This window comes from Cnephaeus nilssonii, assembly GCF_951640355.1.
Source record: "Cnephaeus nilssonii genome assembly, chromosome: 20".
Lineage (NCBI taxonomy): Eukaryota > Metazoa > Chordata > Mammalia > Chiroptera > Vespertilionidae > Cnephaeus > Cnephaeus nilssonii.
The window spans coordinates 28,855,719-28,874,681 of NC_137091.1; the positions used below are offsets into that span (position 1 = coordinate 28,855,719).

General features: G+C 50.3%; 1 protein-coding gene and 1 long non-coding RNA gene across 2 annotated transcripts in view; one reads left to right on the forward strand and one right to left on the reverse strand.

Annotated features, from left to right (window-relative positions):
• The window catches only part of ATP2C2 (ATPase secretory pathway Ca2+ transporting 2), a 62,633-nt gene extending 47,798 nt beyond the window's left edge, over positions 1 to 14,835 (forward strand). Inside the window, exons 17-27 of the mRNA XM_079800161.1 lie at positions 200 to 356; positions 1,509 to 1,679; positions 2,464 to 2,561; positions 2,657 to 2,707; positions 3,285 to 3,451; positions 4,824 to 4,892; positions 4,986 to 5,102; positions 6,395 to 6,542; positions 7,709 to 7,807; positions 7,961 to 8,102; positions 9,380 to 14,835. Coding sequence (XP_079656287.1) covers positions 200 to 356; positions 1,509 to 1,679; positions 2,464 to 2,561; positions 2,657 to 2,707; positions 3,285 to 3,451; positions 4,824 to 4,892; positions 4,986 to 5,102; positions 6,395 to 6,542; positions 7,709 to 7,807; positions 7,961 to 8,102; positions 9,380 to 9,498 — 1,338 coding nt within the window. The 3' untranslated portion in view covers positions 9,499 to 14,835. The remainder of the gene's footprint in view (positions 1 to 199; positions 357 to 1,508; positions 1,680 to 2,463; positions 2,562 to 2,656; positions 2,708 to 3,284; positions 3,452 to 4,823; positions 4,893 to 4,985; positions 5,103 to 6,394; positions 6,543 to 7,708; positions 7,808 to 7,960; positions 8,103 to 9,379) is intronic.
• Positions 6,401 to 7,967, reverse strand: LOC307116323. Its single transcript, XR_013815203.1, has 3 exons — positions 7,759 to 7,967; positions 6,907 to 7,200; positions 6,401 to 6,532 (listed from the first exon to the last, which is right to left on the reverse strand). It is a non-coding gene; the product is annotated as an uncharacterized lncRNA (long non-coding RNA).
• Positions 14,836 to 18,963: the final 4,128 nt, after the last annotated feature.

The following is an 18,963-nucleotide window of genomic DNA, read 5'->3' on the forward strand; positions in this document are numbered from 1 at the left end:
GTCAAAGATCAGCCCCTGCCTTTCATGGGCTGTGTGGTATTCCATGGCGTGGGTTTCCCGAAACTTACCCGATCGCTCCTCCACTGGAGAGCGCTGAGCGTCCCCTGTAAGTCACCTGCCCTGCACATCTCTCTGTGGATGAGGTGACGTCACCAGGAAGCACCCGGTGACACATCGTTTCCCTTTTGTCCTTTTCAAGGAGCAGGAAGACATCTACTTCATGAAGGGGGCCTTCGAAGAGGTGGTTCGCTACTGTACCACGTACAACAACGGGGGCATCCCCCTGCCGCTGACGCCCCAGCAGAGGTCCTTCTGCCAGCAGGCAGAGAAGAGGATGGGGTCGCTTGGCCTGCGGGGTCAGTGCCTGCGGCCCAGCCCCGGGCTTCGCGTTTGCATGTCACGCTGACTTTTCAGGCGCGTTGATGCAGGGTCCTCAGTCTGTGAGGCGACGGTCAGAGTGGCAGCAGGCAGTGGCCAATGAAAGTCAAGCAAGTGCAGAATGTATAGGGGCCCCCCACCAAAGACACCCATTAATCCAGGGGCAGCTCAGCATGAGGAGAGGCGGCTCCCTGTCCCTGAGTTTTCTAAGGTGACTGGGATGCCCCAGAAACAGCGATGTTCCTGGTTGCCTTGCTCAGCGCTTACTGTCAGGAAAGCCTGGCGCTCTTGTCAGTCAAGGCAGACGTTTCCAGTGTTCTGCACCAGGGCCGGGGCCTCCCCTGACGGGCTGAGGGTGGAAAACCCCGTTTCCTGCCGCGTCTTTTCTCAGCCTGCCGGCTTTCAGAGAAAGTCTGGAAAAACACCCCGGAACACGTGCATTCCCTCGGGGAGATAGCTGCCTCGGGCTTGCCACACTGGTGTCCGGGGCCTTGGTTTCCCCCTTAGGAACACATTGTACGTCGCTAGCAGCTCGCTGACAGGTGCGAGGGGAGGGATCTCGGCCTCGGGAAAGCGGGGAACAGCACCTGCGTAGGGTCACAGGGCAGCTGTCCTAGGGAGGCGCAGCGGGAGGCTTCGGGCCACAGCCCCCTCCGTTATCAGTAAGGGGCCACCCCCTCGGAGCTGGGCCTGGCTTCTGCGCCACCGAAACAAGAGTCCTCTCACCCGTGTTCGCCTCCCGCACGTTTCCCCCAACCTTTGGAGCTGCTGTCCCGTCTGCTGGGGTGACAAAACGAGAGCAGACCAGGAGAACCCATAGAATTGCAGGCCGTCTCGCAGACCTCCTCGCGGCACTCTTGTTGGGGTGGGGTTTGTAGCACCCTGGACAGCGGCCTCATTTGGGGCCAGGGAAGCTGTCTCTAGCATCTCTGTTTGGGGTGAGGCGCGCTGCCCTGGGCCAGCCTGTGACCACCGCACAGATCTCCGCCTCCCCTTTCGGGGTCCGGGAACTCGGTGCCCAAGCCCCTCACCGCCAGGAGGAACTGCAACATCGTGGGGCCAGGGCGGACTGCGGCTAGCATCAGTCCCTCGGCCCCAGTGACACCTCCGTGGGTCTGCTCTCTCCGCAGTGCTGGCCTTGGCTTCTGGGCCCGAACTGGGGCAGCTGACATTTCTGGGTCTCGTGGGCATCATCGACCCTCCGAGGGCTGGCGTGAAGGAAGCCGTGCAGGTCCTCTCTGAGTCCGGCGTGTCCGTGAAGATGATCACGGGGGATGCCCTGGAGACGGCCTTGGCGATAGGTAAGGGGGCGGAGGGGGAGGAAGACAGGACCTGCCATCCTGTAGAGTGGGGTCCTACCGTTGGTCACTCCCCGGCGGGCCTGGTCAGGAGAGCTCACCGGCTTGGTACCGAGAAATGATGCTGAGCTTTAAGTTGGCATGTCCCAGCATTCCGCCTTCAAAGGCTGCCAGCTCTGAAACGTGGGCAGGTTCTCCAAAAGGGGAATAGCCCTCACGTATAATGAAAGCCTACTATGTGCCAGGGCTTTTCATCCATGATCTTCGCCTTCGCAGGCAGCATCGATCCCACCCAGTGTATAGTTTCAGTCTGGCTTCTGCATCAGCTGTGAACTCTTGGCAAAATCACTGGACCACTCTGACCCTCAGGCTCTTCATCAGCAGAGGGCTAGCTAGCCACCCTGTCCCCCTACTCTTCTTCTTATTGCTATGAGGGTTGTCACACCTCGGTTTTCTTGCCCCTCCATCCCGAGGCTGCCTGGCACCGTGGAGCCAGGTTCCAGTTACCACCTGCCAGCTCTGTGACCCTGGGAAGTCACTTCCCTCTCCATTCCCTGATCTTTGAAGTGGGGATAAGATGGCCTTTGTTGTGGGCGAATTCTGTGGGTAGAGTTAGATCGTGTCACGTAGCAGGTGCTCAGCAAATGGTAGCCATCGTGGTTTTATTCTTGTTACTCTGTGGCCACGGCAGGGAGTGATGTCAGGTAGGTGGCGTGAGGGGTGAGGCCAGGGACCACAGCTGCAGGCCTGGGGCACGCCCTGAGCGCGGATTCTCCCCACCACGCAGGACGGAACATCGGCCTGTGCAACGGGAAGCTGAGTGCCATGTCCGGGGAGGAGGTGGAAAGTATGGAGCTGAGCAAGCTGGCTGACCACGTGGGGAAGGTAGGGTCCCCCCGGGGGCTCGCTGGGAGCGTGGAGGGCGCTGTGTTTCCAGGTTCCCATTCACGGACTCTGCCCTTTCATGCCTCTATGTGCAGGTGTCTGTCTTCTTCAGGACCAGCCCGAAGCACAAGCTCAAAATCATAAAGGTAAGCTGTGAGGAGACAGGTGCTGCCCCTCTTGTCCTTTGGGGCACAGCCCAGGGCAGCCGCGGTGGCTCTGCTCCCCAGGATGGCGCAGGGCCTGAGCTGGCGGGAGCCTCGGCCACCCTCAAGCCTGGCTTCCTCCCTTGGGTCCAGGGCAGCTGCATCAGCGGTTCCTTTATCCAGCCTCTGGGGAGGGAAGAACTGACTGGGGGCCCTTCACCTCCTACACCAAAATCGGGGAGTGGGAGTTGGGTGATGCAAAGGGAAACATAAGAAGAGGCCGGCCTTGGTTAGCCGAGTGGTCTTTGGCATATTCTGGTTAACTCCAGCCCGGGATGCAAGGGCTCTTGTTCCCATTTTGCAGATGGAGAAACTGAGATTGAGAAGTTCAGGGTTTGCCCACTTCCCAGTTAGTGCAGATGGAGGTGGGATTCAGACTCGGGCCAGCTGACGCCGTGCCCTTCAGAGAGGGGTCTCTGCTGTCAGCCGCAGTGTGAGAGACAGAGCGTCAGGAGGGAAGGAAGGGTCCAGAAGGAAGGGCCTCAGGCTGCATGCCTCCACTCGCCTCCTCTTGCCAAAGGCTTTGCAGGAGTCGGGGGCGATTGTGGCCATGACGGGAGATGGGGTGAATGATGCGGTGGCCCTGAAGGCGGCGGACATTGGAATCGCCATGGGGCAGACGGGGACAGATGTCAGCAAAGAGGCTGCCAACATAATCCTGGTGGACGATGACTTCTCAGCCATCATGTAAGTTGCTCTTTAGGTGTTTTTTTGGTGGCAAAGATGAGTGGTTAACCAGCTGCCCCCTGGGATCCGCTGTGCTGTAGATACAAGGTGCCCTCGGGCCCAAACACCACGGAAAGCGGGGTCCTGGGGGCCACCTGGGGTGACGGCACCCGGGGAATGTTGCAGGCAGTGCGGCAGGTGGAAGAGCCTGGGGCGGATGGGGGAGCTGCAGCACATGTACAAGGAAATCCTGGGCCACCCTCAGTGCCAACAGCAGGAGACGGGAGTACGACGTGGCCATTAGCAAACACGTTTTGAAGAACATTTTAGTGACAGAGACATGCTCACACGGTGGTGTTACACGAATGGCATCAGTGTGAGAGAAATGAGTACGTTCAGTTTGAGTCTATTGTTGTGTTGGTATTGATACGTACATTTCATGAACTGAAAAGAGATTGGACAGAAATGCCCAGATCATTAACACCGATGGGGATGGGAAAAAACTCTTCTTAAACCTGATATCAAATATTAAAGTTTGATGTCATTGCCGACTTTACAAAAGGAATCACCTTGGGAATTCTTAAAACAGTTGCTCTTAGTGAGAAAATGTAGTTAATCTATAGCTCCACAGCTTTAGTTCCTTGGCAAAATTTTTAGTAAAAAAAAAGGGAGGGATTAGACCAGTGGTTCTCAACCTTTCTAATGCTGCGACCCTTTAATACGGTTCCCACAGGTTGAGAACCACTAGCAGGGTCGCCTAAGACCATCGGAAAACACAGATATTTACATTACGATTCATGAACAGTAGCAAAATTACAGTTATGAAGTAGCAACGAAAATAATTTTATGGTTGTGGGTCACCACAACATGAGGAACTGGATTAAAGGGTGGCAGCATTAGGAAGGTTGAGAACCACTGGATTAAACAGCTTTCTACATTAGTGATCCAGGACTTTCACATGCAAAGAGCTCTTCTGAAAATACAGCAGAGGGTGAACCCAGTTCTCTCTCCTGGCTGTGCCCCAGACCTAAGCACTGGATCTAATTGGTTTCGCTGTGCCCCTTGCCAGGGTGAGTCGGAGCTGCAGTAGGCACTTCGGGAGTCCTGGCTGAGGGCTGAGATCCCCGGGGTCACGTGACAGAGTAACTTAGTCTTCAGACAGAAGGGAGATCGTGGCTCAGGAACCTGTCCCCAGCAGCTCATGGTACCTGTTGGGACATCATCCTTCTCTACCGGTGTGTCCCCAGGAACGCCAGCCGGGGGAAACAGGAAGGGGGTTCCAAGCATGGTGTCACCAATGGCTGGCACCATCACTTCCTTTAGCAGCCGACAGGGCGGCTGAACCTTCCCCCCAGGCCCTCCTTGTGACTCAGTGCTTCCTCCTCGCTTGCAGGAGCGCCGTGGAGGAAGGCAAGGGGATTTTCCATAACATCAAAAACTTTGTCCGCTTTCAGCTGAGCACGTAAGTCGAGGCCAGCCTCTCCCGGTGCCAAGTGCTGCATCTGCATGGCTAGCCCTGTTGACAGTGCCCTGTTCTGCCGCTTGTGCCCCGCAGGAGCATCTCGGCCTTGAGCCTCATCGCTCTGTCCACCATGTGCAACCTGCCCAACCCCCTCAACGCCATGCAGATCCTGTGGATCAACATCATCATGGACGGGCCGCCAGCACAGAGGTGAGGCGCTGGGCTGGCCGGGACCATACCGTTCTGCCAGCCTCCACTGACTGCACCCTAACTCTGTGCAGGGGCTCGGGGTGGGCAAACACGATCACTGGCCATAGGAAACCCCGGAAAACTTAAGTGTGGTGCACTGGGCAGGAAAGGCAGGAGATGATGGAACATTCTGCCCGGAATGCTCTCCCTGGGCTAGCTGCATGGCCCAGTCCTTTTCATTCAGGTCATCACCTCAAGAAGTCCTCCCTGATTACTCTAACAGCATTCTTCTCTTAGTCACCTTACCCTGCTTTATTTTTCCCAACAGGAAAATGTGTGTTTCCTTGCTTACCTGATTATATACAATCCACCTCCCCATCAGAATGTCAGCTTCCTGGAGGCAAGGTTTTTTGTTCCCGCAGTAGCCCCAGCTCCTACAATGGGGCTTGGCATAGAGCAGGAGCTAGGTAAATTGGTGGCTGAATGAATGAGAGAGTTAGGCTAGCTAAATGGTGCAGGAGGAAGAACGAGCTTTGGAGTCAGGATGACCAAAGCAAACAAGCCACTTCACTGTGCTTGAGCACATAGTGGGTGTTGTTTCAGATGGAGCTGATTTCCTGTTACTATAATTAACATAATCATCACCAGTGACAGCTGCTGAGGAAAGAGGGTTGTACTTTGTCATCACCTCACATCCCCAACGTAGAGGCTCCCTCTTCTACACGCTCTTCCTGAGCACAGGGCTGGGACCTCAGCCCTATCTGCACACAGTGGGGCCTCACCCAGCCTGTTCCCGCCTCGGTGCCCCCACACCACCTACCACTGTTTCGGCATGGGCTGAGGCAGGTGTCCCTTAGTCGACGGGGAGTTCTGTGCTGGGCAGGGCCTGCATCCTGTATCTCTGGCCAGCTGGGATGGGGCCAGGCCCAGCTCTGGGTGGGTCCCCTAGTGGTGGAAATTGAGCAGAAAAATGACTAAGTGTGGATTCAAGATCAAGGTGTGTGTGTGTGAGAGGGTGAGGAGGTTATAGATGGAGGTGGGCAAGCTGCCCTGAGTCCAGGCTCTTGGGGTCTCTCCAGATGGAGCTAAGGGACTGGGTGGTTAGGGGGGGTCAGAAGATGGGAAGGGCAGGCTTCCAGCGAGGACATGGAGGGCCCCATGAGACTGGGAACGCCTCTGGCTCACACAGGACAACATGGAGGCCTTTGCCACCTCCCCATCCTGGCTTAGCCTTTGATGGTGTTGAGCACATCTCTGCTTCAGGTTCCTTTTTCGGTGGTTTATTCCAACGGTTCCCATTTTGTCCCGAGCAGCTTGGGCGTAGAGCCAGTGGACAAAGACACCCTCCGGCAGCCGCCGAGGAAGGTCAAAGACATGATCCTCAGCAGAGCCCTCATCCTGAAGATCCTCCTGTCGGCCTCTGTCATCATCAGCGGGACCCTCTTCATCTTCTGGAAAGAGGTGAGGACGTGCTCATGGGCTCCCCTCAGTGCCCGGCAGCTGATGCGGGGCTGGGCGTGGGAAGCAGGTGGACAGTCCCTGCGGTGGGGGGTGGAGGGTGGGGGACTAGGAGCTGACTTTGCAGAGGTGGGAAGAGGCAGGAGGGATGTGAGGCCTCAGGGGCAGAGGAAAGAATTCAGACTTTTTTCCTAAGCGGGACACCTGCTTCTACTTGCTGCTGTCACCAGGAAACAACCTGAAATCTACTGAAAGAAACTCCTGTTTTGTTCCCTGAGGTCGCTGTTGCAGGGTCGTGTCATGGCCTGCAGGTTCAGGAGGCCCCCTCCCCAGCCATCCAGCGAGCTAGCAGGTGGCCCATGCACACCTTTACCCCAATCACCCATGTGCAGGAAGCGGGTGGGACACTGGACCGGCCATAGCCTGCTGGAGGGAGAGACGCGAACCTTCCTGTTGGAACACAGTTGTCCTCAGCAGGGGGTCCTGCGGCGGCATCAGCACCCGGGACCCAGGACCCTGGGAGAAATGCTGATTCTCAGGCCCCCGAGTTGCCCTGTTTGGACAGTGTCCCCCCAGGGGAGGCGGGTGAACCTCTGGTCCAGCGGAGGGTCTCAGGCAGGAATGGTGACGGGCGCCCGCAGCAGAGAGGGTTCGTGGCCACCTGTGTCAGGCAGAGGGAAGCTCCTCTCACCCTGGCCGCCCCCTCCCTCTGTCATCCGTGGGACCTGAGAAGGGAGGGGTCTGTGGCTTTGTTCATTCAGCCTCCCAGGCCCTAGTTCTCCATGGGGTCGGGTCCTTCTGCCTTCCCTGTAGGAAGCGACATCCGGCGAAGTGGATGTACCTGTGGCAGTGTCACCTGCTGGAGGCAGGGACATTCCATTTACTTATGAGAGGTCCCCCCCAGCCCCAACATGCAATTCCGGAGCGAAGGCTCACGGCCCCTCCCAGGTGCTGACAGCAGGGCCAGGCCCTGGGGTGGCTCGGGAGACATGCTTCTGGGCCGCACCATTGACCCAGGACTGCAGGGAGGTCTCGATGGGTTTCTAGTCCAGCTCACGCACGTGCTGTGCCCTGAACCGCGAGGCGGTTACAGGTGCCCTGGCCCAGCTCGCGATGGATGCGTTCAGGGCAGGGGCTGCATCCCCTCCTCCCATGCACCTGTGTTCCAGATCCCCGAGGACAAGGCGAGCACCCCGCGCACCACGACCATGACCTTCACCTGTTTTGTGTTCTTTGACCTCTTCAATGCCCTGACTTGTCGCTCTCAGGTGAGACCTGCTGCCTCTCGGCTTCCTCTCCCGAGGAACTGAGCCGTGTTCTCAGCGAGACGGGTCCCTGTCCGAGTCCCTCGGGGCGGGGGGGGGGGGGCTTTGGGACTCGGGCATCCTTGTCTGAGACGGGGGCGTGTGCCTTCCCCGCAGACCAAGCTGATATTCGAGATCGGCTTCCTCCGGAACCACATGTTCCTGTACTCGGTGCTCGGGTCCATCCTAGGGCAGCTGGCCGTGATTTACGTGCCCCCCCTGCAGAAGGTCTTCCAGACGGAGAACCTGGGGGCGCTCGGTGAGTAGGAGGGGACCGGAAGACGGGCTCACCAGAGACCATGGCCAGCACATAGCTGGGGAGCGGGGTCCCCAGAGAACCAGACAGGTGCCTGCACTGGGTAGGAGGGCCACTGCCGGGGACAGGGACAACCCAGGGAACTGCAGCGAGCAGGTGCCTCTGGCAGGAGGACCGTCCAGGGCAGAAGGGGACTGGCCCCTCCCTGTGCCCTGTGCAAGGAGGCTCAGCCTGTGACATGCCGTGGGCCCCAGCGAGGAGGGACTGGACACCCACTTACCTGAAGACAGGGAGTGGGACAGCATTGCTGAAAGGGACGGGACTTAATGACCCGCTCTCCCACACCTTCCCTGTGCGGAGCCCCAGGGCTCTCCCCATCCTCACTGGGCCTCCCCAGACCCTCATTCTCACTTGGGAAGCTGCTGGGGTGGCTTAGCCTCCTTTGCCTGCAGCTGTGATGACTGAGCAGAAGTGAGAGGAGGGCTGGGTCCTGAAGGGGAGGAAGTCCCTAGAGAGAGAGAGAGAGAGACTGTGACCACAGGGACTTGGAGGGAGCAGGGCAAATACCACCCCCTTCCCGCCTCCACCCTTTCTTGTCGCCCAAGCTTCCCATTGGCCAGCCCCACCCAGGGCAGCAGGTGAGGCAGCCCCAGGCAGGACGCGGGGGCCTGAGGCAAGACTGGGGAAATCAGCTCTTTCTTCCCCAAATCTAAAAAGCAGTGTCCTCCTGGGTCTCCTGTGAAAGCCCTGTGGGCACAGACAAAAAAAGACACTCTCCCCGCCCCCCAAGATAAAAATGTTAATGGATGTTTCCATCCACTGGGAATGAAGCCAGCTCACCAACTCTGAAGGCAACACCGGGACTGGGCACCCTTTGTCCCAAATCGTTGACAACAGGGAGCAGGGATGGTTCTGAGCAATGACATGCAGTGGGGCTGGGGGAGGGGGTCTTTAAGAATTAACCCACAGAACAAGCCAGGGTGGGCTGGGCCAGAAGCCATGGTGAAGGGGCGGCTGCCCTGGGTCACCTGCCCACTGCCCCTTGCCCTGGACCCCCCAGAAAGGCGACTGGCCCTTGTGGAGCTGCTCAGGGACATGGGCGGGCTGGTCCCTGGCTCCTGGCCCGCTTGCCTGTCTCTCTAATTAGAACGAGGTGTAGGCAGCAGCTCCGCAGGGAGGGGTCCTGAGAGCTGCATGGGAGGCCCGCAGCCACCTCCGTGCTGGGCACTGCCCAACTCGGGGGGCAGAGCCGACCCTTTTCTCTCCTCGCCTGTTCCCAGACTTGCTGCTCTTAACCGGGTTGGCCTCATCCGTGTTCGTCTTGTCAGAGCTCCTCAAACTGTGTGAGAAACTCTGCTCCAAGGCCAGGAGAGCCCAGGCCCTCCAGGAAGATGCGTAGTGGAGCCCGACCCCGTAAAAGCCCCAGATAAGCTATATTTTTATGTGACCGCGCCCCTCCCCCGGCCCTCCTCAGAGAAGGGGCGTTTCTAGGACACGCAGCAGGAGGTCGCTCGCCCAGTTCTCCTGGGAGGCCAGCAGGAAGCTCGGCCCAGGCGGCATCCGCACGTGCCCCTCGGGCTCCGGGACGGACTGTGAGGAAGCTGCACAGAAACACCCGCTATTTATTAAATCACAGTGATTTTTATAAACCACGTCTGCCTGTGTCCTTGTGTGAGAGCTCAATGCGTGCAGCCCTCGCGTGAAGAATGCCCGGGTGCCTGCAGGGTGGGGCGGGGGCTGGGGACAAGGGGGGCAGGCTGGGACAGGACGGGCTTCTGGTCCTTGCCCTGCTGGCCCTCCAGGCCCATCTCCTCCTCCACCGGATGGGGGTTTTGGGTGTTTCTGTTAAGTGCTAGGCCAGGAGCCTGGTTATGACTTTGATAGATTGAATTAGTGTTTTTCCTACAAGGGCCCAGGCTGGGAACCCGCAGCCTGTGCGCATACATTACCACGTATGTGGGAGCAGCAGTCTCATCCGGAGTGGTCTACATGAAGGCCCAGCTTTTAAAATGGATGGTAAGCAGCCCTTCCCTGCAGAGCCAGGAACTGGAACATTGCCCGCCTGGCTGACAAGGAGCCTTATCTCCCACTGCCCCAAAGACTTTCAGCACGTGCCTGTCCTAGCTGCAAGGTGGCAGAGCAGAGCGGCCTCTGCCCCATGCCTCTGTCTGCAGCGGGCAAAAGCCACCACGGAGAACCAGAAATGAAATGAGGCCACAGCTCTTACCCCCGGGTGTTAGCCACGGTTTTCCAGAGAAACTGAACCAATAGGATGGAGAGGGAGAGAGATTTGTTTTAAGGCAGAGGTCGCCAACCAGTGGTCCGCAGACCACTGTTGGTCCGTGGGGTCCGAAAGGTTGGCGACGGCTGTTTTCAGGAACTGGCTCACCTGATGGTCGGGGCTGGCAAGTGCGACTTCTCTAGGGCAGGCTGGCCGGCGGGAGAGGCTCAGGAAAGGGTTGATATTGCAGCTCAAGCCTGAGGCAGCATTCCTTCCTTCTCGGGGATCTCAGTCTTTTCTCTTAAGCCTTCAACTGATTGGATGAGGCCCACCCACATGATGAAGGGAATCTGATTCATTCAAAGGTTACGGATTTAAAGGTTAATCCCGTCTAAATATCTCACAGAAACATCTAGACTGGCGTTTGACCAAACAACTGGGCACCATGGCCTAGCTCAAGTTGACACATGAAAGTAACCATCACACCAGCCACAGTAGCTGTCAACAGACTGCCCGGGATGGTGACACCTGGGCCAGATCAGGGGAGAGGTCAAAGTGAACCCCTCAGACACCACAGTCCAGATCCCCCCAAAGTAATAATCACAGCCTGGGAAGGTGGGGGTCCCTGTGGTCCTCTGCCCCGACCCCAAGAGACACCAGAAGTCAATGATGAGAGAGACACATGTACCATCCCTGCAAAACAAAACAAAACAAAACAAAAAAACAAAAAAAAGAAAAGATGAGGGGACTGGCTGCAGAAACCTTTGGGCAGAGGTGATATCTGCCCGGCAACGGCTCAGCAGTAAAGGCTGGATTACTTCTCACATACAGCCTCCCACAGGGCTTCGCTCCGAGGCCAGGACACTTCCTGCTGCCCCTCTCCCTCCCTTTTCAGGATCCTTCAGCAGAGTGACCCCAGAAATATGCTTCCCCTTTAAAAACAATAAAAAAAGAACCCGAGTTGACTGATACTTGCAATAACAACAAAAATTACTCTTAACCCTTATTAACACCATACAACAAAAAACCCAAGGTAGATTATAAATAGAAAAGAAAACAATAAAGCTTTTGGAAGAAAACATAGAGATAGGTAAAATTTTACTAAATAAAACACAATGCAAGCCATAAAGTATGATGGATAAATCAAACTACACTCAAATGGAACCTTTTCATCAAGGATACAGTAGACTGGAACACCATTAATAAGCAACTTAGCTTGATTTACATGTACAAAGCACTCCACCCATCAAGTGCGGAGGACATACACCAAAATAAAAATAGTAAAGAAGAGAAATCAGTGTAGTTGAAGACAAAAACAGGAAAAAAGTCAAAAGTGAATTGTTTGAAAATATCAATAAACGTGTTAGCCTGGCTAAAGGCTTATCAAAAAGAAGATAGAAATGACTACTTTAGCAATGAAAGGTGGTATATCGTTATAACCCCCTTAAGGTATTCCAACAACAAGGGTCTAAGAACAACTTTATGCACATAAATTCAAGTTAGAGGAAATAAATTCCTTGAAAACCACAAACTACCAGAACTCACTGAAGATGAAATAGATAATCTGAATAGTCCTATAAGTAGTAAAGACACTGAAGTTGTATTTAAAACTCTTCCCCAAAAAGGCAATCTGGTTTCACTGGTGGCTTTCACTAAACATTTAAAGACATAACAATTCTATACAATGTCTTCCAAAAAATAAAATAGGAGGGAACACTTAACTCAATTTATGAGGCCAGCACTCCCTGATACCAAAACCAGATAAAAACAGTTCTACAGACCAACATGTCTCATGAACCTGAACTCAAGAATCCTCAATGAAATATTAGCAAATTGGATCCAGCTGCATGTAGAGAGTACAAGACCAAGTACGGTTAATCCAAGAATGGAAGGCTAGTTCAGTATTCAAAAATCAATGTAATCCACCATATTCATGGTCTAAGGGAGGAAAACCACAAGGTCGTATCAACTGAAGCAGAGAAAGCATTTGATACACTTTAAACCCCATTCATGATTAAAAACTCTTAGCAAAGTAGGCAAAGAAGGGAACTTCCTCAACCTGATAAAGGGCATCTACAAAAAAAGGAAGGAAGAAAACACCTATAGCTAACATCATACTTAATGCTGAAAGACTGAATGCTTTCCCCAGGAGATTAGGAACAGAGCAAAGATGTCCGGTCTCACCACTCCTACTCAACATAGAACTGGAATTCTAGCTCCTGAAACATGGCAAGAAAAGGAAGTTAAAAGGCATGGAAAAGGGATTGGAAAGAAAAGAAAACTGATCCTATTTACAGATGACATTGTAGAAAATCTCAAGGAGTCTAAAACAAAAACCTTTTTAGTATGAATAAATGAGTCTAATAAAGCCATAAGATACAAAATGAACAAGAAAGTCAGTTGTATTTTCTGTACACTAGCAATGAACAATCGAAAATTAAAATTTAGCCCTATCCGTTTGGCTCAGTGGATAGAGCATCGGCCTATAGACGGAAGGGTCCCAGGTTCAATTCCGGTTGAGGGCACATGCCAGGTTGTGGGCTCGACCCCCAGTAGGGGGCGTGCAGGAGGCAGCTGATCATTGATTCTCTCATCATTGATGTTTCTCTATCCCTTTCTTTCTGAAATCAATAAAAATATATTTTTAAAAATTTTAAAACATAATACCATTTATAATTTTTAAAAATGAAATAGGTATAAATAAAGCATGTATAGGATCTGTATAATGAAAACCACAAAATAACAAAGAAAACTTCTAAAAATGGACATACTGTGTTCATGGATTGAAAGATTCTATATAGTAAAGATGACAGTTCTCCCAAAATTGATCCATAGACTTAACACAAATCCTATTAAAATCTCAGCAGGGCCTTTTTTGGAAACAGATAATCATATTCTAAAATTCATATGAAAAGACAAAAAACCACTAAAATAGCTAAAATAATTTTGAAAAAGAGGAAGAAATTTGGAAAAAACATTTTTTCTGATTTTAAGATTTACTATATAGCTATAGTAATTAAGACACTGTAATATTGGCAAAGTGATAAACACATAGATCAATGGAACATTAACAGAGTCCAGAAATAGCCCCACACAAGTAAAGCCAATTGATTTCTGACAAAATCCAAAAGGAATACAATGGAGAAAAGCTGATGTCAACAAATAGTAAACTGGGCATTCCAACAAATAGTAAACTGGGCATTCCTTGACTTAAAACTCATACTTTCTACGAAAATTAAATCAAAATGAGCCATAGACCAAAACAGTAAAAAACGTAAGAGAAAAATCTTCGGGGTCTAGGGTTAAGCAAAGAGTTCTTAGACATGACACCAAAAGTACCATTCATGAAAAAAATTGATAAATTGAATTCCACCAAAATTAAAAAGTTTTACTCATGAAAGTTACTATTAAGCAAATAAAAAACAGACTAGAAGAAAAATATTTTCCAATCACATATCCAACAACAGACGAGATCCAGAGTATTTTTAAAAACTCAAAATTTTAAAATTTTTTGGAAAATTTACACAAGTCTTAACTGAGTCTTCACCAAAAAGGACATACAGATGGTAAGTACATGAAAAGATGTTCAATATCATTAGCCAGTAGGAAAACGCAACCTTGACTCACAATGAGATACACTATACACCTGTTACAATGGCTAAACTAAAAAAATACAATACTAAGTGGTGACAAGGATATAGAACAGCTAGAATCTTAAATATTGCTGGCGAGGATGTAAATGCTACAGCCACTCTAGAGAACAGTTTGGCAAAGTCCTGTAAAGTTAAATGTAAACTTACTACAATGACTCGGCCATCTTACTCCTAGGTACTGGTCCTAGAGAAGAGTTATGTTCATACAAAAATCTGTAAAGGACTGTTAATGGCAGCTTTACCTGTAAGAGCCAACTCTTAGAAACAACCCAAATGTCCTTAAGTGGGTGAATGAATTAAAAAACTGTGACCTGTCCATACAATGAAATATTACCCAAGAGAAGGAACATAAACATCACAGTTTAGATGGATCTCATAGCTATCATGCTGAGTGACAGCAGTCTTAAAAGGTTACAAACTATGTGGTTCCATGTACATAACATTCTCAAAGTGACGTTTATCGTGATGGAGAATGGATTAGAGGTTGCCAGTGATTAAGATCAGGAGGGTGCGCACTGGCCAGTGTTGCTCAGCAGTTAGAACATTGGCTGGTGCACCAGAGAGTCTCAGGTTCGATTCTCGGTCAAGGGCATGAACCTGGGTTGCAGGTTGGCTCCCCAGCACTGGTCGAGGCAACCAATCCATGTGTCTCTCACACATCGATGTTTCTCTGTCGCTCCCCCTCCCTCTGGCCCTTCCAGTATCTCTTAAAAAAAAAAAAAAGCCGAAACCGGTTTGGCTCAGTGGATAGGCATCGGCCTGCAGACTGAAGGGTCCCAGGTTCGATACCGGTCAAGGGCATGTACCTTGGTTGCGGGCACATCCCCAGTAGGGGGTGTGCAAGAGGCAGCTGATCGATGTTTCTCTCTCATCGATGTTTCTAACTCTCTATCCCTCTCTCTTCCTCACTGTAATAAATCAATAAAATATATTTTAAAAAAAAAAGTTATAGCCCTAGCTGGTTTGACTCAATGGATAGAGCGTCAGCCTGCGGACTGAAGGGTCCCAGGTTCAATTCCAGTCAAGGGCACATGCCGGGGGGGGGGGGGGGGGCATGCAGGCGGCAGCCAATTGGTGATTCTCTCTCATCACTGATGTTTCTATCTCTCTCTTCTCCCTTCCTCTCTATGAAATCAATATTTAAAAAATTATATTTCTATAATTTCTGTATTCTATAATTATAGAATATTTCATATTCTTGGGTGAGGATTAACCAAAAAAAGAAAAAAGATTAGGAGAATAGGGGAAACTTGAAGGAGTTTTGGGGAGGGGAGTGACTGTAGTGGTAGTTATACAAATCTAGACATGTACAAAAATTCCATAGAAATTGTGTTTATGCAATACTGCTAAATAAAGCAGAACTCAAAGAAAGAGTAATAGCTCTATATAGTCATTTACTTTCATTCTTCTTATTTAATAATTTAACAGTCAACTCTAAAAAACTGACAAAAATAAATGTTAAGTAGGAGGAAATAATATGAAAGCAAAATTAGTTTCTTAAATTGGTAGACCAATCTAGGAAAAATGAAAGGAAAACAAGAAACAAAACCCATAAAAGATTTCAAATATTTTAGTCAATTCTATATAAATTAATTTGAAGATTTAAATAAAATGGAAATATAAAAATTATCAAAATTGATCCCAGTAGAGATTTAAAACAACCCAGATGATAAAAGAAATGGATAAGGTCATCAAGAGTTAACCCTGTCCTCACCCACAAATCAAAATGTACCAGATGAATTTTACCCAGACTTTAAGAAACTCCTTTCATTTGCATTCTCTAGAACCTGGAAAAGGGAAAGGTTCTAAATTATTTTTGTAAAGCCAGCAAACTTTAAAACTAAAGCATGGTTTACATAAAATCTGACCAAAACAAAACAAAACAAAAAACTACAGAACAACTCATTTATACATATTGCTACAAAAGTACCCAACACCGGCCAACTGAATTAACGCATTGGAAAAGTGAGTTAGAATACAAAGATAGCTCAAGATTTCAAACCCTATTCTTTATTAATAACTCTGAAAAAGAAAACCCTGGGTGCTAAAAACATTTAATATCTCTTGATAGAAACTCTTTAATATAAATATAAGTAACTACTTCCTTTATATGAAATGTCTCCAAAAAGCCAGCATCATGCTTAATGATAGAAGACTGGGCGTATTTCCATTAAAATCAGAAATGTGAAGGATGTATCATTACTTTTAAAGTTCTCAAAATATTTGCTGATATACTTAATCAAGAGAAAGGAATAAAAGGTCTAGATTACAGAAGAGTTGGGAAATTACCCTTATTTCTATGTATGCAATCATAATGCCCGCAATCACACACTGTAAACCAGTGGTCGGCAAACTGCAGGTCTCGAGCCACATGCGGCTCTTTGGCCCCTTGAGTTTTTAGCAAAGGCCAGCTTAGGAGTACCCTAATTAAGTTAATAACAATATATAGTTTAAGTTTAAAAAATTTGGCTCTCAAAAGAAATTTCAATCGTTGTACTGTTGATATTTGGCTCTGTTGACTAATGAGTCTGCTGACCACTGCCTTAAACACAATGTTCTGTGTAAATTATATCTCAGTAAAGCTGGGGGGGGGGGGGGCGGGGGAAGAAATAGAAGTCTTGTGCCCTAGCCTATTTGGCTCGGTGGACAGTGTCGACCTGCAGACTGAAGGGCCCCAGGTGAGATTCTGGTCAAGAGCACTTACCTCGGTGTTGCAGGCTCCTCCCTGGCCCAGGCCCTGGTCGGGGCGCACGCAGGAGGCAACCAATTGATGTGTTTCTCTCACATCAATGTTTCTCTCTGTGTCTTTCCTTCTCTCTTCCACTCTCTCTAAAAATCAATGAAAAAAATGTCCTCGGGTGAGGATTAAAAAAAGAAAAGAAATCTTGCAAGCCAAAACACAACAGTAAGACCTCTTTAAAGTGGTTGGGGGGAAAATATATTGAAATATCTTTCAAAAAACAAAACAAAAACAATCCTTCAAAAACAAAGGCAAAATAAAGATTTCAAACAAAAGAAAAAAATCATAATACCTGTAAACTCCAAGGGAATTCATAGTCAATCAAAAACAATGAACAGTCCTGGTCAGGTTGCTCAGTTGGTTGGCGTGTCGACCCGTACTTCAGAGCATTGTTGGTTCAATTCCTGGTCATGGCACATACCTAGGTTGTGGGTTCCATCCCTGGTTGGGGGCACATACAGGAGGCAATCCGATAGATGTTTCTCTCTCTCCCTCTCCTTCCCTCTCTCTCTAAAAACCAATAAACATATCCTCAGGTAAGGATAAAAAACAACAACAACAACAACAATGAACAGCAGTGCTTCTCAATGTGAGGCCGCAGAAACAGGAGCATCAGCACGACCTGGGAATCTTAGTAGAAATATAAATTCTTTGGGTCCCTCCTTCCCAGACCTACTGAGCCAAACGCTAGGGGTGGGGCTCCATCATCTGCATTTGAAGAAGCCCTCGCTGATTCTGCTGCAGGCTCAGGACTGAGAACCACTGGGTAAAAGCACGGTAACTGGGTACAAAACTATGTGGGAAAATTAAGAACTTTTCTAAGTTCAAATAATCATCTTGGAAAAAATAAATCCCCTTACAGTGCCAGCAATGACAACAACACTTAATGTAGCAAACGTAGATATTCCTGTTCTTGGATAGCAGGAATCATAAATTTTTAGCCAAGTGTTATTTAATGCTATCTCAAAAATGTGTTACCAGATTTTTTCCAAGTCAAGTGCTCCCAAGGGTGGCGGGAAACAAGCAGGCAAGCATATGGAGGAAAATTGCAAAAAAAACAGTAGTCATAGTGGAATAGCTCTTACATCTTTTTATCATAAAACTCCAGTAATTAAAATATGAGACAAAAATCTAAGTTCATTCATAAATTCAGTTAAGGAGAAAGTAGCATTTTAAGTCAGTAGGAAAGAGGCATATTATCCTACCTAATAATAGACAAATATACAAATTGACCGTACCTCTGACACACCCACAAGCCACGCCCACAAGCCAATCAGAGCGAGCATGCAAATTAACCCAAACTAAGATGGCTACAGCCACAGAGAGCAAGGTTTCCTAGGTAACAGAGGAAGCCAAGCTTTCTGCCTGCCCTTGCCAGGCCTAAGCCTCCACTCAAGCTACAAAGTTTCAATTATAGAAGGTAAACAAATTCAAACAAATGGCGGCAGATTGGAGCTTGAGAGAGCAGGCCAGGGTTGCTGCCGGCAACAGGGGAAGCAAAGCTTTCCGCACACCCTGGCCAGGCCCACCCGCTTAAGGCAACAAAGTTTCAATTATAACCCCAACACAAATGGCTGCCGGCCTCGGAGGGAGCCCCAGGCTTGGCTCCGCTCCAGGCTACAAAGTTTCAATTGTAGAAGGAAAATAAATTCTAGATACCAGGGCCTCTGCTTGGGTTGCCAGGGGGCGTGGCCGGCCTGCAAACCACCACAGGCCCCTCACTCAGGCCGCCCCACGCCCCAAGGGAACCCCCACCTGATCCGGGACACCCTTCAGGGCAAACCAGCTGGCCCCCACCCCTGTACCAGGCCTCTATCCTATCTAATAAAAGAGTAATATGCAGATTGACCATCACTCCAACACACAATATAGCTGCCCCCATGTGGTAAAAGATCCTGCCTCCATGTGGACACAAGATGGCCACCACAAGATGGCCAGCAGGAGAGGGCAGTTGGGAGGCACCCGGCCAGCAGGGGAGGGCAGTTGGGAGGCACCCGGCCTGCAAGGGAGGGCAGTTGGAGGTGATCAAGCCTGCAGGAGAGGGCAGTTAGGGGTGACCAGGCCGGCAGAGGAGGGAAGTTGGGGGCAAACAGGCTGGCAGCAGAGTGGTTAGGGGGTGATCAGGATGGCAGGCAGAAGCGGTTAGGGGAAATCAGGAAGGCAGGCAGGCAAGCAGTTGGGAGCCAGCAGTCCTGGATTGTGAGAGGGATGTCCGACTGCACGTTTAGGCCCGATCCCTTGAGGGGTCCC